The following is a 25,983-nucleotide window of genomic DNA, read 5'->3' on the forward strand; positions in this document are numbered from 1 at the left end:
TAACCATTCAAATCAAAGCAACTACATTATACCAAAACTATAATAGCAGCTTATTAACATTTTATATAGATGAAATTACTAATGAACCTGATTTGAGAAACACTTCTGTGACTCTAATTGTAATTATTATTGAAGAAACTAAAATGGCCCCAAATGCTCAAACACATTTTGATGCTTGTTTCTACATAACCTCCTTTGAACAATGCAACGATTACAGATTAAGCATGGCTGTCGAGTTCATATTACTTATATATAAGAGGGTTCAGTACTTTATATTAAAACAATTCTGAATATTCAGATCAGCAAATGTCATCACAAACCACATCCCATATAAAGTTGTGGTGGAATGGTATGTATCACAAACTTATTTTGACATTTCTTAGGTAATGCGATGCCATCAAAAACTGATCACTTTCTGGAAGAGTATGTAACAGCCCTTTACAAGATATTCATACATTCAGATTATAAAGATGTGTTTATCTTGGAGATTTAGAATTTCCAAAACAGAGATATCCCTTGCACTTATAGGCATTGGAAAATAAAGGAATATGGAGTAACTTGGGGCATCAAGACCTGCAAGAAAGAAACCTGTAGCAAGTTGTGCCCCAACTGTGGTAAGCAAAGTGAAGAATTTTATAACAGATGAGAATTCACAAACACAAAGATCAGTGGCAAAAGCCATTCACACATTTCAGGCTACAGGAAGCAACATGATAAAAAAAAAGTATGTCTATTTAGTAAAGTAATATAAATTGCTTCCAATAACATATCTGCTTAATAATCTCATACCTCTAGCAGCTGGAGTATGAAATGACAGTTCACGTTATTTCATACAAAGTCACTGTATCCAATGCCTATGGATTTCTGTGTGATCAGACTGTTGAACCAGGTGCTACGAAACTGTCATTCTCATACACTCAACCTATTCCAATATCATTCACCCCTACAAGTTTTTCAAAAGAGCTCACTCACTCCAGTTAAAAAAAAAAAGACAAAAGTACTAAATTAAAATGCAAAATTCTTTATTATGACTTAAATACATATCAAACTACAACTAGAATAAATAATACTAACTAATGACTTTTTTGCTCTTGAATTTGTTGTATAATTGATAATACTCATTCACTCTGCCATTCACCCAATCATTCTCATTCACCCTGATTCTGATCTCATTATACTCCGGGTTAACCATTCACCTAGTTGAGGAGCACTGCACTAGATGACTTAAGGAAAGCAAACAGGAAGGAGGGGTGTGCTTTGTAGATGACAGCCTTATGATGGAGCATTTTACACTGGAAACTACACTACAGGGCTATTTTCAAGATGTGTGACCATCAGATTGAACATGACTGGAATGGTGATATGGACTGTGACTATATTGTAAGGCCCCAAAATCATTATAATACAGCATACTCAACCTCATTATATGAATATACGTCCGAATAATATTCATTTCTGTGAACAAATACCTCTCAAGTAGAATGTGCTCAATCCCATCAAAACCAATAATAAAACAAACATGTCTATTCTGCCTGAAGGACTGAACTAATTCACCTAAAAATATCTGTCTACAGAATTATACCTAATCTTGACTACACTCATATATCTGAAAGACTGTAGTTTTATAAATTCTTTTTTGGGGATTGCACATATTTTTTTCTCCACATCTAACAGAAGGATTGCACTTCTTACTATGTACTTGTTTGGAAGAGTATTTTATTACTGTCTACAGATGGTTGTCTGGTTGTGTTTGTTAGTTTTTTGGTACAGAGCTGCTTATGGACTATTTGCACTTTGTTTACTAAAGGGCATTAAACCCCAGATTTTAGCATTGTAAGTCTGGAGGAGTGTACTTACTCATGATCCTTATACAGGCTTTCTCCACTGTGTGTATGTTCCATCTGCTTCAGAAATTCATCTTTGAACTTAACAATTTCCCGCTCCACTTCTTCCTTGTGAGCTTTCCTCATTGCATCAAGAGCTACAAAAATAAGAAACATTCACTATCAACTGTGTGTTAATCCCTCATTGCATCAAGAGGTACACATATAAGAAACATTCACTATCAACTGTGTGTTAATCCCTCATTGCATCAAGAGCTACAAACGGAATATACATTCACCATCAACTGTGTGTTAATCCCTCATTGCATCAAGAGCTACAAACAGAATATACATTCACCATCAACTGTGTGTTAATCCCTCATTGCATCAAGAGCTACAAACAGAATATACATTCACTATCAACTGTATGTTAATCCCTCATAGTATCAAGAGGTACAAAGAGAATAAACATTCACTATCAACTGTATGTTAATCCCTCATTGTTTTGTCTTATTTTTAGTAGAACTGAGTTGACAAGTGATGCTGATCAGTCAACATTGAATCTGTTTAATTAATACTTCATTCCCCCTCCCCACTTTCCCAGTTAAACCTCCATTATAGTTAGTTGTTTTGTCTTATTTTTTAGTAGAACTGAGTTGACAAGTGATGCTGATCAGTCAACATTGAATCTGTTTAATTAATACTTCATTCCCCTCCCCACTTTCCCAGTTAAACCTTCATTATAGTTATTGTTTTGTCCATGTGTTTGTTATTTTTGTCACTAGCTAAAGAAGAGATTTGATTAATTCAGAATAAAATAACCTTTTACACTGTTAACACATCAAAAGTACAATGTTTAAAAATTTAATTTTATTAGAAGCATTCAAAAACTCAGGCAACAACAACCCCAAATAATCATATTATAATATCTATAAACCAATGATATGGGCATGTATCCTGTAGTCATGGTTACATTTCACGAAGAAAAAGCAACGTGAGTGTTGACTGGATGACCGAGATATCATGAGATTTTCTTTTTACACATTTGCCAGCCTTTTAGTTTCAAGTTTTGGACATTAGTGTATAATTAACAGTTTGTCAAAAACATGGATAAGTGGGTGTTACATAACAAAAAAAACCATCTCATGTTTCTTCAAATGATGGCTCAGAAGTAAAGAAACAGAAGAAATCATTAAATGATGGTGATAATAAAGAACAATAAAAACGGACCTGTAGTTGGACCAAGCACTTCATTGGTTTTGGTTTCTAAACACCAAACCAAAAACTAAAGTGTTAAATACCAGAAGGATTACTTACATAGGAAAAAAACACATTGTATTATTTGTTTGCAGATTTTAGCTAATGACAGCATGAAGCCAAATAAACATACAAGGCATTTAAAAACCAAACACCCTGGGCATGTGGGTAGAATTATTGAGTTCTTTAAGTGATAAGTGAAACAAATGAAAGGGTGTAGCAGTTTGCTTGAAAAGCAGATCACTGTTCCATCAAAAACCTTGAAAGCTTCTTTATAAGCATTTTATTTGATTGGAGAAGCATGAGGTCACACTATATAAGATAAACATTAATTCTTCCTGCTGTTATAAAAATGTGCGAGAGCATGCAAGGAGAGAAATAACGTGAGGCCTTCAAGTCTATCATTTCACAAGGAGTATAGATGTAATCTCTGCTAACATAAAAACGAAATTGATACTATATCTCCAAAACAGTTCCAAAATTTGCAATATAACTTGATGAAGCCACAGACAGCTTCTGGCATTTGTATGATACTGTTACAAAGAGGAAGTGTGTGAAGAGTTTCTATTTTTTCACGTACTTGAAGGTAGAGTTACAGGAGAAACCAATTACTATATCGTTGATGAGTTTTTCACCACAATAAAACTTTTTATGCAGAATTCAAGTCAAAACCTCTTAGTAATTTCTAGATGTTAGATTGCAAAGAATACGCTGACCTGTCAAGAAAAATAATGGACATTCTTTTGCCTTTCAAATTAATATACTTCAGGGAGTGAGTGTTCTCTGCTCTGACAGGATTCAAAATAAAAAAAGTTATTTTATCTGCAAATAGAGGGATATCTCCAAGTTGCTGTGTCAGCAATTGAGCCAAGAATGGATCTCATCTTATCTCAAGCTCATCCTTCAAACTAAGTTGGTGCATAAACTGAAACTGTTTGCTTTATGCTATGTACAATTTGATGACGTGTTCTATCTTTATATGAAGTGTAGGGGGAGGGTGAAACAAAACATGTTTAGAAAGGAGGTGTCATAAAAAAAGCTTTGTCCACCATTGGCATACAAATTAGAACACTGAAGACACCTAATAAAAGAATTTAAGATGATACTTCACCTTACAACATTAGAACATCAAACACACCATACCAGTGAATTAGTACAGAACATCATCTTATAGTATCAGAAAGCTACACAATGGGCTATCTGTGCTGTGCCCACCATGGGTACTGAAACCCCGTTTTTAGCATTATAAGTCTGTAGACATACTGCTGTGCCACTGGGGGATAGTGAATTAGAAAACTTTAACTGACAACATCAGAACATTAAACACACCATGTTACTGAATTACTATAAGACTTCACCCAACAAAATTAGAAAATAAACACATCGCAACAGTGAGTTAGTACAAAAGTCTACCATAAAACACACACTACACTAGGGAAACTATAAAAACTTCATATTATAATACCAGAATGCCAAATATAAAACACAATACTTTACATAAAAACAATTAGCAATCTCACCTGCTCTTGTTGCTTGAGTTTCTTCAGCTAAAGCTTTCTCTTTCTCATTCTCAAGTTGTTCAATTTCCATTTGGTGTTTGTTTTCCAGGTCAGCTATCATTCGTTTATAGGAATTTTCCATTGCCACAAGCCCTTTCTCAGACAGATTCTGTTAAAGAGTAATAGTTTAAAGTGAAAAATAAGTTATGTATTCAACACGTATTTTAAAATAACTAGATAGACACATAAAAAGATATAGTTATAACCTGATTATAAGGACACCTTCTGTGTATATTAGAATCTGATACTGAGAGGAAGATAGATGTTCTAATAGGTTTCATTGTGTTATTCTTTAACTTCCAAAGACTTCTTAACTAACTTCCTTACATCAAATATACAGCAGATTGCAAACACTTTGTATAAAGAACAAAAACAATGTGAGGCTTGAAATAACATATTACTAATGTCAGTCAAGGAAGAAACTTTATAATTTAAGATGCTTGAAGAATATGAAAAACAAAGAAATATCCCGAATACATGTCATGCAACTGAAGAATTTCTCTGGATGTGTTTGCAGAGATGGTGATGATGAAATAAAGACTGAAAAAAAGGTCTTTACATCAATTTGAGAAGGTAAGAAGAGTTGAAAGGACACAACAACAGAGAGCAACACTACAAAAATAAGCAGACAAACCTTAAGCCTAGCAATACATTTGAAACAAGTTCATTTCACTCACTTAACGAATTATGAATTTTTATGTGTTGAAAGGACACAACAACAGAGAGCAACACTACAAAAATAAGCAGACAAACCTTAAGCCTAGCAATACATTTGAAACAAGTTCATTTCACTCACTTAATGAATAAAATGATACTGAACAATTAAAAATACTACATTACATTAATCTATTTCAAACATATAAACTTATCTACTGACCCTCCACTGCTCAATTTCTGACTGATAGCGTCTCCGTATCGACTCCTCACTGATGATTTCATGTTTTTTTTCTAGTTTTTGCTGGTAAACCTCAATGAGGCTCCTCATCTGCTCATCATATTCGAACTGAAACACAAAATATGTAAAATTAATTAATCAACCTTTCTCATCTAATCATTATACCCACACTACAACACAGATGTTAATAGTCATTAAATAAGTTCATAAAATGACAAAAATGCTCAAACATACTTCCTTATAAGTTCATTCAACTCAAATTCTGGTAACAAAAATACAGGGTTCATATCCTATTTTTCCAAGCGAGTTCAAGAACTTTAAAGGGCCACCTATATTATAATTTCCAGGACTAAAGGACAAAGACGTTTGTAAATTTATTTTTGTTTTAATAGCTTTAGAGATATCCTGTTTCCGATTAACCTCTGCTCAGTTGCTTAGTGTTAAGTTGTTAGGAAATAGGCACTGCAGGTGACACATTACTTCTAAAAATCTGCATTTAGTTATTTTCCTATATAAAAGTTTAAGCACTGAAAGCTGATGTGAATAAATTAAGAGGATTGTGGAAGAAAAATATTTCTGCAGTTTCATGATTTTTATCACAGATTTTAGGCCTGTTGGTTTCTAATGCTTGCAAACTGTAGTGTTTTATTTTATCTTGACATTTTGAGCTACTTCTCTTGGTCAAGCTCATTAGGCAAATGCACACTTAGCCAAAGTTTTGGATATTTTACAAGTAGCCTAAATTTAAAGCCAAACAACATTAAAATTTACAATAACGTCAATTTATTTCATAAAATAAAATCTTTGATTATCATAACTTTATCTTACAAAGTTGGAAAGCCTTCAGGGAATGAATAAGAAGAAAACTAGAAATTTCGTTTATTTAGGGCAAAACTACTGAATTTATCTGCCACTGTTCCTACTTTTGAACTGCCAACCTACAAACAGTAGGATTAATCAACATATTATAATGCCCTCACAGCTGAAAGAGTATGTTCAACAATAGATTTTGATCCTATGGCTTTTGGATGTACACATGTGGGTTTTTTTTTTAAGAGGATCTTTGGAACATTTTTCATGTTGTATTACATAAAAAAAATTGGTAATTTGAATCAGTAGGTCTTCCTATATCTTTATTTTAGAAACAAAGTGTTATTTTATGTATCTTATTAAAATTTCCTGTGTATATAAATCAGAATACTGTATAAATGTAACTTTTGGCCATCTGTCATTAAAAGGGTAATTGGCTAGCATTTTTTGGTGAATTTAAAGTGTTTTGGACAACACCACTTATGAACTAAACATACAGCTAACTAACCCATTATTAATCAGCAATCTCAACCTCATCCACTAGCATTGACAGGCACAGAATTCACATGAGAATACAGATTGAATGACAAGGTGGTGATTCAACCAAAAAAGCACAAGTTAGGTTATGTCCAATATATATGTAAGAGCTGGAAACTTTTAAAATGGAGAATGCAAGAAGTAACTTAAATAAATAATAACTTCCAATTGAAAAAAATAAAAATCCATGACCTTATAATAAAATGTCAATTTTCCAGGGTATTTCAAGGCTGGATTTTGTTAAAGAAGTCTTTCAGGAATTTCTAGGTTTTAAAGCACTCATAAGAACCCTGAAGATATCAAAATGCATTTAATAATTAATCAGGGTTAAGATGAAAAACATCCTTAGCAGGAAAGAATGCAGAGCTTATTAATTAATATGATCTACTTACAAAAAATTAATAATCCATAACAACTGACAAGTTAATGGAAACCGGTCACATTAAGTTCATAACCTCTTATTAGTTCACACAACACGTCAAGATATGATGTTACTTCATTTATATTTCAACTCCATACAGTCGTCCCTGGTGGTAACGACCTCTCCCAATAACAACTTCCTTTTAGATATAACTTTTTTTCTGTGCATGGAATGATTTTACATTGATCTGACCTCCCACAAACACTTCCTGACAGATGCGACATACAACCATGGTTTTTGGGCAGAAGGTCAGATAACAGCCTTTCAATAGAAACTTTCATTCATTTCAATAAAAACATGTAAACATGTTGTGTTTGTTGTCTGTTCATTTATTTGATTTTATGCGTACATGTAGGTACTATAATCTGAATTGGTGATAATTAAACTATAGTTTGTTGATGTCCATAACAGGTGAGTGATAAGATGCCACACCACACAATGAAAATGAATAAGAAGGCTGGGAAATTTTCATATTTTATGTAATATTCTTCAAAGTAAAAATATCTCAACCTCAATTATTCAATGTGATCAGAAAAAATTTATAATTTCAACAGCAGTTTGTGCTTGATTACACCAGTTGACACAAGAGTGCTTTGTCGAGTAGTGTGCAAATGGCCATAAAAATGAGACAATGATGCAAGCTGGGAAAACCCTCACCAGCCAATCAGCAGTCAGAATGAGTGTTTTATCGAGATGTGAGATGATGCATGACGAAGGTAATTCTCCTAGTGAGTAGTTAAACTGTGGCTTGCTGTATAAATACCAATATGTATCAAAAAATAAATCACATTTTTGTACAAAGACAGACTCTGTCTCACAATGCCTCAAGAAAAGCAAAAATGTAAACACCTCACCTCATTTTGGTACACTGAAAACAAACAACAAAAAGCTTCTCGATATCATATCTGCCACACTCATGAACCCTGTTAAATGTACAAAACAAACAAAGATGGACAATATTTTTGGGAAATAGATTTGGTGTCAATTTGTCATATTTTGTATGCATGAAATAAAAATGTGATACATGTATGTTTTATGAAATAGAGATGTGATGATTTATCAAACAATTGTGATCTATGAATAAATTATTTTACATAAAACCTAAACAAAAAATTTTAAGTTATCTTTATTGAATTGTTATCCATTAGAACTATTAATATACCAATTTGCTATGTCATCTGATTACCTATATAGTATATAAACCAATATGCTCAAGCCTTGATAATAGCAACTGGCACAGCTTGAACTTAGTTGTTCGTTATCTAGTTATTGATCCTTTGAATAACGACTTCCTTTTTTATCATGGCAGACAAGTTGTTCGTACCTAAGAGAGACTACTGTTCTGACAATCTGTTAAAACTTATTCTTAATAAACATATTAGATCTAAAGTTATGTATCTTGATAGCTACAGCTAATATGGAAATGTATTTCATGTTAATTTAGCATCTGTTTAATGTAAATTAAATGTTCAAGTTGCATAGATATCCAGAACTACCAAAGCAAACTGCTAGGAAACAACAGGCTGGCTGGTTAATAGCTTGGTAGTCACCATTTACTTCTTGTAAGCATAAAGATGAAATACTTGGTCTATTACTGTCAATCAAATGCAAAAAAAAAATTAGTTCAATAATAACTTTACATTATTATTATTACTATTATTTCCCTATGCAACACACTGAATTTCATTCAGATTCAATGCACAAAGAATCATAGACAGAATTTCACTGTATTGTAATGAGTGCCATGACTGACTGTTGCAAGAGAAGGGATAAATGTTCAAACAGTCAATACGTGGTCATCAAAAGTAATGTGCAGTATTTACTTCTTTGTAGAGTCGGTAAATTTACAATTTGTCCAATTTTAACACTTTCTCTTTGTAAGCTTACCACTAACATCATTATGGAGCAGTAGTTTTCTCCACTGGTAAAAAATATTCCTAAAACTGTACATTCGTTTTCATTTCTTGATGTTTTCTTCAAAGAAGTTGTGTGACTGCAAACATACCTGCTACCAGCTCTTGCTAAAGGATTACCCTCTTCTTTATTTTGGTAAATAAGTGGGCTATCATCTAATGGCAAAACTTTAATTCCTGTTAATCATTAAGAACAATGGTGTCAAAATCATGACTTGCAGGCGTAACTATGATAATTTTTAGTTAGTGAGCAGAACTGAATATGCTAAATTTAAACAAAGTACTAGAAAAAACATTCTATGTAAAGAAATGATCAATTACAATGCTTTAAGTACCTCAAGATGCTTCAAGCGTTTCTGAGAAAGTTGGAGTTCGTTCTGAAGTTGACTGACTTCCTCACTGTGGAGTTTATCCTATAAGAAAGAAAACAAAACAGAAAACAGCAATGAGGTTTCAACAGGTGTTTCAATTATCCAGCTTTTTTCTAAATCTTTCTGACATTTGGATAATTTAATCTATTTTATGAAAAAAAAAACAAAAAAACGAAAGTTCCCATATTTCCAATGCATGAATAGGTAATATCTGACTAGCCAAACAGTTATGAATATAATAAATACTCTATTTAACTTTAAATGCTGATAATAGTAACCCACAAATATAAACATCTTTTTATCTATCAATCCAAGATTTTTACTTGAAAAGTGGCTCTGAAAAACTAAATACTTCTAATAATGTCACTAAGTAACAAGTTTTTGAATTAAAAAAGGTTACTGTACAAACATTCAAAAACTTTAAGAGCTGTTTTTTTCTTAAAACATGAAAAAGCACGTATAACAAAATTATTACAATGATACATGAACATATATATATACATAGAGTGCATACATTTTTGAATTGGTAAATGCTACAACCGATGACAGAGAATGAACAATTTTGTATAATGTTTAATTTCTATCACTTATAACGATTTTCACTTTTTTGGGGGCAAATACCCACTCGACTATGAATATTAAGTACTAAAAAAATTAAAAATTTGTAAACACTAAAAATGTGTGAAGACCTTGACAAGTTTGGCTTTTAAAACTTTTTACAACTTTCTGAGATGTATTTACATATATAAAACACTGATTTTAATACAATATATGTTATGTCTAATCACTTGAGATCAAGTTAAAAACAGAGAATGTCAATGAATTTGGGACCTTTGCTCAACAAACTATAAAATAAAGGCTTCAATTTTTTTTCTCAGAAACAACATGGAAAGAATCCTTGTGAATTGGAATAACTTAGGGATGAATAAATGTTATTGTTAATTATCATCGATTTAAAAACTTCAAATGTAACATTACCAAAAAATATATATGACACAAAGTTTGTCTCAATATTTAGCTAATTCTCATAGAAGTTCAAGGTTTGAAATAATTTGCCTTTTTTTCTGTGTAAAAAAAGGACATATAGTATAGTAAAAGACAAAATACACAATTATAGAATGTTGTTACTGTATTATATAATAAATTTACCAAATCGAAACAAAATATGACTGAAGACATTGCTGAATTTCACAGGTTTGTTGTAGTCATCAGGCCTATAATAGGAATTATATTCCAATTTACCTTTCAGTTTTCTGAAATTTTTTTACTTGTCCAGTGAATAACCAAAATAAATTATAAATGGAGGAAAAGCCCATATTATTAATTGTTTTGTTTAATAATTCCTAAAATATGAATTATGCATAGGTAAAAACATAGAAAAGTTCTGTTAAAATGTTACTTACTTGTTGCTCAAATAATTCCTTCATATCCTTTCTTATAGCTTCCACTTTGTTGTGGTGTTCATATTTAAGGCTTTGTAGTTCCTCTTTTTGATTATCCTTCAAATGAGTAAGTTGGTTTTGAAGTTCCTCACAATGATGACACACACTGCTTTTTTCTGAAGAGTGCTGGCATTCTTCAAGCTGTATCTGCAGTTGGTAAATCTTCTGCTTGAGTTCACCACATGTGCAACATTCTTGTTTCAATTGCTGCTTTGGCTCCTGTTGTAAGGTTTCCAACTGCAACTGCAAAAGACCCGTTTCTTCTGAAAGCTCTTTTTCAAAATGACTCTGCAGATTAACCAAATTTGAAGCATTTTGTCTGGCAAGCTTTTCTAAACTGTTCTCATTTGCTTCATGTATACATCTACAGGTATTCTGTGTTAAGACAGAAGAAAAACCAAAAACAGCTTGCTCTGCTCGTTGATATATAGAGGCTCGCACCCGATTCACCCACTGCTCATCACACAAACCTGAGTTTTTTTTAATATACTTACTCTTTTTATTGGTGGTTATAATTTCCTCTTGGTTTCTAAAGTATGTTAGAACTCCCTGGAAAGTACCACTAAGAGCCAGAAGATGTGATAACTCAACTGCCTTTGTAAGAGCTTCTTTACCAAGAAGACACTCCAAGTCTAACTTATTTAATAATGGAAGTTTTGCTAAACCAGTACGAAGTTCTGAAGAAAATATGTCCAGTTCTTGATGAATTGATTGATCAATCACTGTACACCACATCTCACACATATCCTGATCACGGCACAGTATCCTGATCTGTTGGTTTCGTTGGAGGACTAATAACTTGCAGATTTTCTCACAGGTCTGTGTGACAACATGACAAAGTTCTGCTAAAACTAATTCTTCATTAATGATTTTTTCTGTAGGTGACAAGTCAGCAATTGATAGCTGTTCATGTAATCTGCAGGCTTCACTAGCACAACTGTTTTTCAGACATGAAAAAAGAGCTGTTAGATTATCAGTTTTTATTCTGTTCAGTACTATACTAACACGTTTCCATAGACCTTCTAGGCTATTTAACTGAGTGGTCATATCAGAATTGAGTTTTTGGACACTGTCCTGAGAACAACTATTCACTTGTAATCCACTTGTATCTGAGACAAAAACAGAATCTTGTAGGAGTACACACAATGTTTTCTTTACGGCTAGATTACTTGCAGTGCAGCCTCCATTAATAGATACATCTTTTGCCGAAGAAGACAGCTGTTCCTCTAATGTTAACAGCCAATGGCTTATCCTCACTATTTCTTCAATCAAATTTCTCTTTTCAGAAACTTTGAAGTTGGCAAGTCTATCTACACCTTTCACAGCTTCCTGAAGAAGAGTCAATTGGTACACTACTTCGAACAGAGATCCCTTATCTTGGTTCACTTGCAAGTTTTCACTAACACCAAAAGATAAACACTCAACAGCTTCTACAAGGTGCTTCAATTCTGTATTAATACTTCCATCAAGACCTTCTTGCTTATGGAGAAGGTATACAACATTTCTAAACCATAGGCTTAAAGATCGAACTTTTTCAAACAGAGAATACACACACTCAGAAAGCGTTTGAGGTTTTTCACCATCACCTTCTTCTGCTCCTAGTTCATGGAGATCAGTGATGCTGTTAGCTAAGGACAGTGTACTCCATTCTTCTGGACCACTTTCTTCACTATCATTTTTCACCTGTATACAGATCTTGGGCTTTTCTAAGCTATCTGTTTGATCATTTTCATGGTTTATGGACTCTGCTAAACTACACACATTTTTCACCTTTGTATCCAAATTATTAAGTCGAATTAAGAATCCCTGGGTTTCTCCGGATGACTTTTCAGAGCTCTGTTTATTTGCCTGTGTTTGTGACTTAGAAACAAATTCTCCACTTCCTTCTTTGCCTTCTTGGGAGTTTTTCAAAGAATACTCAAGTGATTCTAATTTCTGTTCTAAGTCTACTAGTTTTAATTCAAATTCTTTGGACACATTCAAGCCATCCTTGCCACGAAGTGAGCTTTTACGTCTCTCCTGTCTAGACTCACTCCTTGTGAGTTTTTGTTTTGTTTGTCGAAGGTTTCTCTCAGATCCTGTAAGTTTGGTAGTTAAATCATCAACTCGAGCAGTCATCAGAGATAGCTGAGAGGAATGGCTGTCCTGCATCCTCTTAACATCCTGCTGTAGCTTGTAATAGTTGATTTCAAGATCATCAAAACTTTGGTGGGCTTTCTCTAACCTCTTTTTGAGACTCCTTGTGACTTCAGATAGTGTTTCTAGTTTGGTCTTCAACTCTAAGTTCTCCAGCAACAAGAAAGAATCCTGTTCCTTGACAGATACTTCATCAGAACCATGCAGAGAGCTCCTTAGCATTTTCTCAAGTTGCTTAATAACATTTTGCAGGTCTACTTTGTCCACTGTGGTCTTTTTTAGCTCAGCACCTGTTCTTATTAGATCCTGCTCTAACTCTGTTATGTAATTCTTACGTGAGTCATATTTATTTCTCAGGCTTTCAAGTTCTTCTTTTCTTTCATTGCATGTTCCTTGTAGTTCACTTATCAATTGTTTTAATTTAGATACTTCAATATCTTTCTTTGATCTTCTTTCACTGGAACCAACTAACTTCTCAACATCTTCATACAGTTTAGAAATCTCTCTCCAGGAAACTAGAACATCCCTTTTCTTTTCAGTAGATTTCTCTAGCTTACACTTTATACTCCAAAGCTGCTCTTTACAATTCTGAAGAGTTTCTTGTAAGTCTTCCATTTTTCTTGATCTGAGAGGATTGGATGCTTTTTCTTTAGACAATATGTCTTCCCATTCTGCTCGGTCTTTTTTGTACTTCATTTTTAAAGATTCATATTTTGATTTATATACATTTTCTCCATTTCCTCCCTGTTTCTGATCCCTCTCTCTTTGTTTATCCTTGCTGCTGAATTTTTCAGGAATTTCTTTGGAATTTCCTTTACTGATCCTCTGTTCCTTACTTTTCTGATCAAGTTTTGTTTCAGCTATATACTCTTCTACTAAAAATGTACCTTTACCATTACTTAACTTCACAACCTCATCCTTTTCAGGTATCAATGCTTCATTCTTTGATATTTGCAAATCAGGATGATTATTATGAGCTACTAATGAATCTGATATTGCTTCATTCTTGCTGGAAGTAATTTTCTTTTTGTTTTCAAGATTTTCATTCATATATTCCTGAGATAAAACAACAAAATTTTTACCTTTTATTTTTTTAAATCAAAAGAGTAATAATTAAAACTATTAAACTAATACCTATGTAGAAAAAAATATCGGCAATTTTTATCATAAATGTTAAGCCTGTTGATTTTAATGCTTTGCCAGATTTTAGTGTTGGAGTCTTGAAGAACAACTTGTTTCAAATTAAAAATTACTATGAGATTTTTTGCTTTATATACTTTATGCCATGTAAAAATTTCAAGTGGCACCTTAAAAAAACAGAATACTATGGACTTATTATTTTGTGGCATTATTTTTTTCTGAATTCTACAGAAGAACAAATCCAAGTTTGCTTTCATTTTGGTATTATTTATCTTTGTGCTATATTAAATCTTACCCTAGATGAAGCCTTCCTATCCCAGTAGCACAAGTCCCCTCCTTGAAAACTTGAATTAGACTGGTCACTTACTCCACCATCACTCTGTTGATCAATTTCAGTAAAGCTCACAGAATGTTCATTCTCTGGTAGACCAGGAGATCGTAGCTGATGACCTATTCTAGAACTTGATGATGAACGAGATCGAGCTTTTTCTTTGACTTTTGATATGGCAGTTCTATTAAGAGGTGGGGAGGGAGGTAATGTTCGTGGAGAAGCTGGTTGTTCAGTTCCTTCATCATCATCCACAATTGAAAAGTATTCAGAGGGATCATCACTGGAAGAAGCATCCAATAGCTTGATTGGCTCATCACTACGTACAGGACTAATTAAACCAGATTTCTCATGTTGATTTCTTAGGGAAACATCTGTAAGATTCTTCTTATGCACTGTTAATGGATCCCAATTTTCAACAACATGTTGGATTGTCTGAATCCAATTGCTTCGAATACCCGCAGTGACAGCAGCAAACACATACTTCTTATTGTCAAATGTCTGTGGTAAATAAATATAAAACTGGATATTTTGATTTATGGTGAACTTAGAACAACGTTAAAAAATAGATTCTACTAACTGATAACATACCACCTTCTCCTTATTAAGTCAACCAATAACATATTTTGTGGTAAATAAATATAAAACTGGATATTTTGGTTTATGGTGAACTTAGAACAACATTAAAAAAATAGATTCTACTAACTGATAACATACCACCTTCTCCTTATTAAGTCAACCAATAACATATTTTGAAGTCATGTATATAAATTTCTCTAGCATGTAAGAATACAGTTTATATGATTAACACTTTTTACATGGTGTCACCAGAAAAGGAACAAAATTCTGTTGATATAAAAACATTTACTAAAATGGTGAGAATTTCTGAAAACTATCAGAAAAATTCCAAAAAATAAATAATAAAAATCAAAACTAAAACTGCAAGTTAACTCTAAAATGCCCAAGTGCACTGATTCAATGCACCTGTTCTGTGGTTTGTTTTACTGCATTGCAAAACAACTACTGAATAAAACAGTTTAAAATTTGGGAACTTTCTACAGTTACGTAACTTATGTATATAAAACATCTTTTTTTTTACACAATATTTGTATGAATTCGCAACATTGAAATTTTGAAAAGATTTCCATGTGATATGTTCATTTTTAAGAACTGGTGAAAAATGTCTAATTTTGTGATAGATTTCAATTACTAATATTTGTATATTCCTGCATTCTTTTAAAAACTTTCCTATAAGGTTTTTAATTTATAAAACTGTAAATTTTATCTTTCTTTTGATTCAAAAAACATTGCACACAGTTCCACTGTGTTTTAGATCTCTGGTGTACAATAAAAATAACTTTACCATACCAAAATTATTAGCAAGTGATCTGTGTTAAAAATTGTTAATCAGATGCTTTCATTCAATATATATGTAATAAGTTTTAAATCTGTTTTATATTTATTTATATACACATTTTTAAACGTTCATTTCAGTAACTTTCTTTGTCAATTTAAATCAGACTCAACAGATATTATCAGATCGAGGAGGTAGCCCAAAAGCTTTGAAGCCAGGTCCGATTTAGAAAAGTTATAGAATATATTTTGGGTCGGTTTTATGGTTATGGTACGAGACATAGTTTTATATTTAAAAAGAAATGGTTCATTATTCGACTTTATTATACAACATATATTAAACTTCATTATGTGCAATTATTAAAACTGGAGACTAAATACCTATAACTTAGGTGGATTCTTGGAATGAATAAAAGTAAAATAAAATAAACATTGCAATATCGATAGGACAAGCAGGTTGTTTCAGAATAGGTCTAATCTACTCATCACTACAACATTGTAGAACAATAAGCAAAGGCCTTTTGGTGTGCCTAACCTAATTTCATTACTGTTTGTACTGGAAAATAGGGGCTATATTTATTTACTTTCATAGCTACGAGTGCATGCTAACGATTACATTATCAACAACCATTGACAGTACTGCCTGAACTAACTGTCTTTGATCCTGTTTGAGTTTAAACGTGTGCACTGATTGGTTGAATTGAGAGAAAGAAGAAAATCAAAATGGCATGAAATTAGTAACATGTTGAGCAACCACACCATTTCATTCCTGAAAAAACATGAAGAAGTGCTAAATCTGCCATTCAAATCATAGAACAATGTGAAAATAGTTCCAGACTTCCAAGAGTCCAGAACTGTTCTGGATTCGAGTTCTATTCCCTACACACGAATAAAATGGGAGAAAATACTAGGCACCATATTGAACTTTTCAGACACCATGGTGACCTAGCACCCAGGATTTGTCGAGGCCTGATTTAAACAGTATTACGGGCCAGTGAGGCCTAATGTGAAGATAACCTAACAAAAAACAGCTTGTTGGTGAGATAAAACTTGATATTATCATGGGAAAAATTATCTAAATAAGCCTGTCTCATCATGTTCCACAAAAAAACATTTCTCTCCCTATCATACTGCATATCATAATTTAAATGAAGTATAAAATGATAAAGCAAGTTTAAAAAAAAAGATTGTAATTGTGGAAAAATTGTTCATAAATACCTTTTCTTCTATCAATATATCACCAAGCTAAGCTTTGATCATTTTGTTGCACGTTCTACAATAGTCTCCATTAAACTGAATGCCTTATTGGTTTATACAGTTGAAAATAGCATAAAAATAATTTTTATTACATATTTAGATCACTACTCCACGGTTTCTCAAAGCTAAAACAATTATAGCACACTTAAGTTTAGTAAGAGTAAATTATAAAACTTCATTTGTGTTGAAGTTGCAAGGGTCCACTTAATGCTATTTTGTTCAAAACTATTACAAATTTAAACCTACAGGGCTACAAGTGCCATATCATGTTCAGGAAAATCAGAAACACTAATGTTTTTTTGTTTGGAGCATGCTGAAATCAACCCAAATCAAAACTGCTCATTAATTATTTTTTTGTTTATAAAATTAAATAAATTACACTTTTTTCCTGACTAAATGTTAGCTCTGACTTTTTTTTAGTGTGTGGAAGAATGAATACAAATTTATATTCTATAATATTCCGTCAGGGTAGGATTCATGAACCAGGTGCTAGAATTAAACCGATGAGGTTAGCTTTCCTTGTAATTTAATGTTTAAAGTATGTTATAATCTTGCAACAGTTACAACTAAATAGTCATATTGAAAAGGATTTTAAAATTTGCTAACATAATGTAAAAATATGAAAGATATACAAATACAATAATAACTGGATTCATAAAAAAGGCTAATATATGACTATGACACACTTTTTACATTAACAAGATGTTCCAAATTGTAATACACATACATACATTTCCATTCAGATGTTTATCTTATGTATTATTACAATTTTTTCAAATTCTGAGGAGAAAAAAAAGGTAAAAAAAAAAAGACAATGACTGTTTCTGTTTTGAGAACATAAAATTAATATGAAAATCATTATTATGAAGGTATATGAATATAGTTGGTTAATACACATAAGTATTATTTACTTATTGGGTCATTATTTCAAATTGCTGTATTTCATGTGTAATTATACTTATAAAATATGACTGCTTAAATTTTTTACTTTTGTTTTTAAGTGACTATTACCAGATTTCATGATGATAATTCAACATGTATTTAAACAGTTTTTTTCTACTATATAATATCAGTTTTAACACACTTTGTTTGGTTGTGGAAAAATATAAGATAAATGATATATTTTTATATTACTGTATTAATGAACAAAAATTAGCAAAAAATATTTTTAAGTAGAGTAAACAAGGTTTAAGATTGGAATACATTTCATAGACTTTTTATAGTGGAGAAATTGAATTTCCCTATTTTTGTTTTTTTATTATGGTTGGCATTAAGTCCTTAAGTTTATTTTTCAACAAATATCAACTTACTTTAATGCAAAATGCATGATTCTTGTTCGATTCTAGCTCCTCTACTTCTTTCACCAACTGTAAATCTACAATTCCGTCCATGATGCTCAATTCCTCTGCATTAGGATCTCGATAGAATATTAGACAGGAATTATCGAGAACAAACCACTGCTTGTACCAGTCTTTGAGGCCTTGCCTTAACAGCCAACCCTTTTTAAGACACAAGTCCTAGAGATAGGGTAAAATAAGGTTAAAAACAAGAAAACAGGTATTAGAGCAAATCTTATTTATCAACAGCTGAATTATACTTAAAATACTTTCATGATTAACCAGACTTTTTAACATTGATGAAATACAAAGATAAGTCCATTTCATAATTTTTTTTCACAAATAACATTTAAAATTTCAGCTACTGTGTCAAAGTAACACATTGTACTGTTATGTTAATGGATGAATAACACACACACATATATATATTTTTTTATAAACTGTAAAAACAAAAAAATTATCCTTACTACAGGCATGGACTCTGAATGGACAGGTACTCCAACAGGAAAAGACGAGGGCAGCAAATCTAATTCACATCCATCGGGATCACCACATATCTGAATATTAAAAAAAACAAAATGTGATCATTTCGTACAGAACATGAGAAGTGGAAGATAAAGCAATCATGTATACATAGAGTAATGAGGAATAATATGATGAATTAAGCAGATGAATTTATGAAATGGAAGTGCAAAATAATTACTTGAGTACATGTTAATAGCATATACATGCATTACTGGAAATTGAAGAAGTGTTTTATATATCACAGATTGTCCTATCTCGTATATTTATACATTATTCTTCAAAGAGGATCTGCTAATATTGCAACAACAAGTAATATCAGAGAAGGTATTCTATATATTTGCAGGTAGTCTCTGTATCTGCATGTAGTTTATCCAGGTAAACTATTTTCAATTAAATAAACAAAAAATTAAGAAAACTAACCAGTAGAGGTAACCTAATTTTTAATAGAAAGTGTCTTTAAATGCATATAAAAAAATAAATCTTTAGAGGCATTTTTTTTAGAACACTACATAAGAGATATACAGTTTGAGGTAACTATGGGCTATTTTTTGTTGCTGTAATTGTCATTGGTTGTACAGTGTAGTTCAAGCATGTACTATGTCACACTGACTAAGTTTTTTCTCATTATTTTAGCTAAAATGTACATTACACATTTAAAGAGATGTAGCTGAAGACAAAATGTTCGTTAAGTTTACCCGAGTTTCAACACCCAGCATTCTGTGCTTTTCAAGATCTTCCACATCACACATCTTCAGAGGCAACACAGTCTTGTTGCCAATATCTTGAGACAACAGCGGGGTAATGTCACATTGGTTATTACTCTGATTCCTCCACCTTGAACTATGAAAGTTAGTTCCTGATGCTGAGCGCTGAAGACCACTATCATAGTCATGCTGGGGTTGTTCCTCGCGATCATTATCAAACAGAAGTCTTTGGTTAAATGTTCCTGTACCATAAAAAAAAAAAGACATTATTATCTGGCATATATCTTTAATAAATGTGCGTTTATTTAATCGTTTATGTTTTACAGAATCAGGCTGTACTATAACTTTTATGAGTGGCACTGGATAGCCTTTCAGTTCACAAGAAAGGTAAAATTCTGACAATTTGTAAAAAAAAAAAAAAGCTTTTTTTTTGTATTTCCATCATATTCAAGCTTTTAAACATAAACCTGTAATATACAAATTTTAAAATTATTTTATTGTTACAGAACAAGGAAAAATTGGTATTTACAGTCTTCTGTTAACCAGAGATAAAAACAAATACAACTAATCCTAGATATTTTTTAAACTTGCTTTTGTCTTTCCACAGTTTGGTTTTATAACTTCATCAAAATACTGTACATCTTTGGATAACTTGGGCACAACTACATCCTTACTTCTTTGAAATATGTATAAACATCTACAATCAACAATTTTTTAAAGAAAAACTAAGGAAATTTTTCAATAAAAGAGCAATAATTTTTCACTTAATAAACTTCAGGCTACTATATCTGTAGGTGGCATATGGATTTATTTAAGACAAATTTGTTAGTTCTCTTAAGTATAACATTAACATATACAGGTTCACACAGTTAATTATCTGCTAACTGTTTATCAAGAATTTTTGGATGGTTTAAAGAATACACAGACTTTAACTATCATACTATGTTAAGGCATGTGAAATTACTTTTTTTCACTTTTTATAAATATTACGTCTTAGGGCTAATAAAAAGCAAATTTCTGAGTATTTGAGTCAATTAAAAAATTAAAAAGTTTCTTGTAACATTTCTCCAATATATTAAACATAAATCTACAATAAAAAAATTTCAAAAACATTTTTTTGTTGCAAGATAGGGGGAAAACTGGTACTTAGAGTCATAGCATGACTATACAATAATTATATTAAACCATATAAATAGAAAGTGTTTAAATTAATTTCCAAAAAATTCTGGTATGGTTAAACGTGTGTGATAAAAATCACATAAAACAACAAGTGAGGAATATGGAAAAAAAAATCTGCAGTGTAACTTTTATTACACATGTGAATCTTACTAGTTTACAATATTTTGTGGCTTTAGGTGTTCAAAATAATAACATTTTTACCGTGATAAAAAATGTGGTATATCAGAGAAGCCACTTAACTGTAAAGTTTTCTATAATTGTCAAACAAAGCGTGTTATCAAAAACAGATGCAGAACAATATTAACACATTAAAAAAACCTTAAATCTGCATATTAAAATTGTAAAACTAGTCCGATCTTATTATGTAATATTACTAAATAGAATTCCACTTAAAGCTTTACAGTCGATTTATAGGCAGTCTTCATTCTCAAGAACCTTGTGAGATTTCTTTGTTTTAAAAATAAAATAACAAAGAAAACATATAAACATGATGCTCATATTGGCTAAGTGCTATCTAAATATTACTGGAATATCATTAATAACTTATACAAGAACCCGTAAAATAATTTATGGTTTCACCTCTTTCACTGGTATGCCGTCGACGATGCAGTGGCGGAGATATTGATTCTATCTGAAGACTCTCTAATGACTTTTCTGTCTTTGCTTTTGAGACAGATTCCAAGTAATAGACTTGGTTGTTACTATAGTTTTGCTGCTCCAAATTTGTCTTCTCTAACTGTAATTCTAAAGTGGTGAGAGTCTGGTTTCTCTTTCTTTCTATTTCCCTAGTAAGCTGGGTTGGTATCATCCTGGCAACTCCATCAGAGCGGCTCCTCTGGCTTCGTACAATACGCCCATCTCTCTTTAGGTAACGTCTACTGCGGCTTTTTATCTGTTCTGTACTTTCATTAACCTTAACCCTATGTATTAAAACAAGTCATTGTTGTTCAATCTGTTAAGAAGTCATACATAATCTTTGGAAATTTAAATGCAACTACATATATCTATATCATTCTATGACAAACTATCTTAAAAATGCTGATTTACAACATGTGTTTTGTCAGATGAAAAGTTAATAAAATGAATAAACTTTCAGCAGAAGTCATATCAAGAAGTTAAGAGGTAACACATCTAACTTTTAATAAGTTTGATCAAAAACTATTTATACTAGACTTATGCTAGATGTTTTTTTACAGGAAATTTCATTTAGAAAACAAACAAGCAAAGTTATCTTTAATAGAGTTTTTTGACCCTGGAATAAAGTCTCAAAGACAAATCTGAAAATATTTCCATGAAAACATCAGTTTCTCTGCTTCTTACCTACAAAGTTACAGGAAGGTATTGTGCTTTGTTTTTTATTATATACATACATCAATCAAACCTAATCTAATCAGTACAATTTTTAGAATACATAATTTATTAAATAGCTGGAACAAGTATTTTACATGAACATTCTCAAATGAAATATTTAATTTTTGCTTCCCTTTGAACTTAGTTTAATTTGTATTTATACCTGTAAAATAATTTATGATTTTATCTCTTTCACTGTCAATAATGCAGAAACAGAGGTGATGATTTTATCTGAAGACTGTAATGACTTTTATGTCTTTCTTTTTGAGACATCAGGTTTCAAAAGAACCATCCAACTCTGCCTTCATCAATCAACAATAAATTCGTTATGCCACCATGTATGTATGTCAGAGTAAACGTCTAGTTATTATAAGTAACATTCACAGTTTTTGTTTTTCAGTTGTCACAATGAACTTACTTGTCTTTAATTGGTGATTCATCCACATCAACACTTTTTTTCACCTTGATGTCTGATAACAACAACAACAACAAACACTTAATAACATATTATTAATATTCAAGAACATATTTTTGATCACTTACAATAGTGGACAAAGGAAATTCAGCATAGCTAGAATATTTGTTCTTGCCATGTGAAACTTTATTTTGTGCCAAGATAAGATATTTCTGTACAAATATAACTAGCACAAAAATGAAACATACTAATGACCAAACAGTAACAGCAAACTGAACAAAATAAGAATAAAAAAAATAAAAAATGAACACTATCTTAGCAATTAAACGTACAGTTTCTCACCTTTATTTCCAGGTGGTGATGAGCTAATACTACCACTACTATTCAGAATATTTCTCAGATTTTCACTTTCCACATGCTTCCAGTCACTGCTACCACTACTTTCCAGTTTATTATTAATCACAATATTTTTCTCTACAGGCGTTGATGTGAGTTTTTTTTCAAGGATAAGAGTTTCATTCTCTTTGGTCGGAAAGACATCCTCTGTTGTTTTGGTCTTCTGAAACTTTTCCCATGACAGATCTGGATCATGGCATGACAAAAATTCTGAGTTAAACGTGTTGAATCGTTGTCTAGTGGAGGCACTCCTGACGAAATCACCAGGGATATCAGAATTGTTTCCATTCTAGCAATGGTGAGTAAGGGACAATAATGGGAATTAAATTCAGATACATAAAAACACGAGACACGATGACTGCCAATATAATATTAAATACATAATGAATATTCTGATTTTTATACGTATAAAGAAATCATAAGCAAACATTTCACTTTTTATTAGAGTTGTCATGATATATAAAATTTCAATCATTTCTGCATAGTCATTTATTTTCAACTCTTTGCTGTCATCTTTAATGACATTTTGAATAAAACTAAGCAAAGAAAAAGTATTACATGAACCTTACTTTACCAGAAAGAAATACGTGCTGTAGAGTGAAAAAGGAACGTTAAAATAATTACAGGTAAAGCTGATTTTACCTAATCTTGCTGTCAAACTATTTTGAGGTTACACTTTAATAGCTGTTGATACCTAAATAACAAAGCAATAAGCATTTGTTTAAAACTTGCATTCCATCATTAATGTTGTTTAAAATCCAACTTATCAAACATATATGTATATTGTGTAGTACGTAAAAATGTTGCATTTGTTACAATGTTCATTGAAAGTGTTCTGCACTTGTTAAACCTAACAAAATCAGCATGCACTCAAGAGAAAACTAATGTCTGTCAAAAAGGTAGATCATCACATTTATAAAATATAAATTTCAAATGATCACAAGTAAAGTAGAAGTCAAGTCCCTATTCTTATTAATTCTCCACTTTGTAAATTAATAGAAAATAATAGATATTCAGTGGTAGAAAGGTAAGTTAATATTATGCACTGAAGGAGTATTTGCACTAAAATCAACATTTATGATAATGATATTAAGAAATATAAACAACACAGATATTAACAAAAATAATGAAAGATGCCAAAGAAGAAGATTCTTTTCATAAGGGAATACAGAAGTTTACTTGAAAAAATCTAGAAGGAAGATTCAAACTTTCAAAATATTTAAAAACTTCACATCTGACAGTTTAAGCAAATCTGAAATACCAATTTAAGTGTATAGAACCAGCCAATGAAAGATACATAATCACGGACTTTGAAGGGTAATGACTTCATAAACCATCAAATACTAGTGTAAACATAAAGAACCAGTGAAACATGCACAATTATTGGCTCTGAAGAGTAAGAAGCTCACAAATCATCAGAGGATTATTACCTACACTCAGTGGTGGGATTCAAATATTTTAACAACAGGTTCTCTCACTAGCAGCATGCCATATTGACCCGATAGAGACCACGCGTACTTGTAAGTTGTAACGTTATTATTAGGCCTATACATACGATTGTTAACAACCGGTTCGTGGAGGTCATTAAATTCTAAGAACATGTTTGCACGAACTGGTACGAACCGGCTGAATCCCACCACTGCCTACACTAACAATTATTATGGAAGTTACACATTTCATTTAGTCACCACAAATGTGTTTTTCGTGAATCAAATAACATTACTCAGTGGTTATTTGGGATTTGGGCATATTTTATTTCCAAAATAAATATTAGAAAATAATCCAAATTCCGTGACCAGCTACATGTCATTGTTCTAAGTTCTACAAGGTCTTTTTGGGGAATTTTGATCATGATAAATTAGTTCAGTTATTTTATGTTTAGTTTAAAAATGTTCTAGTTAACCTTGAATTCTAAGCTTTTAAAATTATTTCAAAGATCGAATTTTGAAAACCAATTCCAATGCTTATATTAGTGTAGCATGAAGACATACTATATGTTTTTTGACCCCTTGGTTAAAAAAAAGTTAAAATTTAATTATGTTGTCTTTGGTCAGGTGCAGAGAGATCTGTTGACAGTTAAATGTGTTGAATTGTTGTAGAACAGAGGCACTCCTGATAAAATCACCAGGGATATCAGAATTGTTTCTAACAATGGTGAGTAAAAGAACAATTAAAATTTGGAACCGTTCAAAAACACCAGATATAATGACTGCCAATACAATATTGGATTTAATTAGTGAGCTGAGTTATTCTTGTTGGCAAATCAGATAACAGTTTTTGAATGGATTTGCTCTTGGTTGACACTGCCTGGTTCCAAGCTATTCTAACAATCACTCGTTTTCTATATTAGAAACTTGAGGGTCTATTGAATTATTTAAGACAATTTGGATTTGAGAGAACAGATTTAAAGCAGATTTTACACAATTTTTAGTTGTTTTTAGTGTTAATTCCAATGTTTTTCAGTAGTTTTTCTTAGTATTTACAGTTTTTCTGTTGATTTAAGTTTGTGTGATTCTATTAGTTATCCAAGTAGGATTTTAGATTTCACATACATTATTTTTTTTAATATTGTTTCGGGTGATATTTAACTTAATTTGGTGTACTTTTCATTTAGTTTTTTTAAACTTTTAACTTTCACTTATTTTCACTTGCAAAGGGGATCTACCCACACCAACACGAACTTCATTGTTTATTAGTCATCATTAGCACTTGTCAGTCACACCATTTGCAAGGGGGATCTACCCATACTGACATGAACTTCATTGCTTATTAGTCATCATTAGCACTTGTCAGTCAGATCATTAGCAAGGGGTATCTACCTATACTAACATGAGT

The 25,983-nt window shown here is 31.7% G+C and overlaps 1 protein-coding gene across 1 annotated transcript in view; it reads right to left on the reverse strand.

The window, feature by feature from the left end:
- Nucleotides 1–1,853: 1,853 nt before the first annotated feature.
- Nucleotides 1,854–25,983, reverse strand: part of LOC106466467 — a 132,844-nt gene continuing 108,714 nt past the window's right edge. The window contains exons 7-18 of the mRNA XM_013926754.2: nucleotides 23,095–23,437; nucleotides 22,756–22,807; nucleotides 21,567–21,907; nucleotides 19,800–20,050; nucleotides 19,047–19,136; nucleotides 18,553–18,759; nucleotides 14,600–15,133; nucleotides 10,990–14,220; nucleotides 9,551–9,628; nucleotides 5,517–5,642; nucleotides 4,601–4,748; nucleotides 1,854–1,981 (exon numbers count right to left, since the gene is read on the reverse strand). Of these exons, the coding sequence (XP_013782208.1) occupies nucleotides 1,854–1,981; nucleotides 4,601–4,748; nucleotides 5,517–5,642; nucleotides 9,551–9,628; nucleotides 10,990–14,220; nucleotides 14,600–15,133; nucleotides 18,553–18,759; nucleotides 19,047–19,136; nucleotides 19,800–20,050; nucleotides 21,567–21,907; nucleotides 22,756–22,807; nucleotides 23,095–23,437 (5,529 nt within the window). The remainder of the gene's footprint in view (nucleotides 1,982–4,600; nucleotides 4,749–5,516; nucleotides 5,643–9,550; nucleotides 9,629–10,989; nucleotides 14,221–14,599; nucleotides 15,134–18,552; nucleotides 18,760–19,046; nucleotides 19,137–19,799; nucleotides 20,051–21,566; nucleotides 21,908–22,755; nucleotides 22,808–23,094; nucleotides 23,438–25,983) is intronic.

Source organism: Limulus polyphemus, unplaced genomic scaffold (assembly GCF_000517525.1).
Source record: "Limulus polyphemus unplaced genomic scaffold, Limulus_polyphemus-2.1.2 Scaffold2267, whole genome shotgun sequence".
NCBI classification, from domain to species: Eukaryota; Metazoa; Arthropoda; class Merostomata; order Xiphosura; family Limulidae; genus Limulus; species Limulus polyphemus.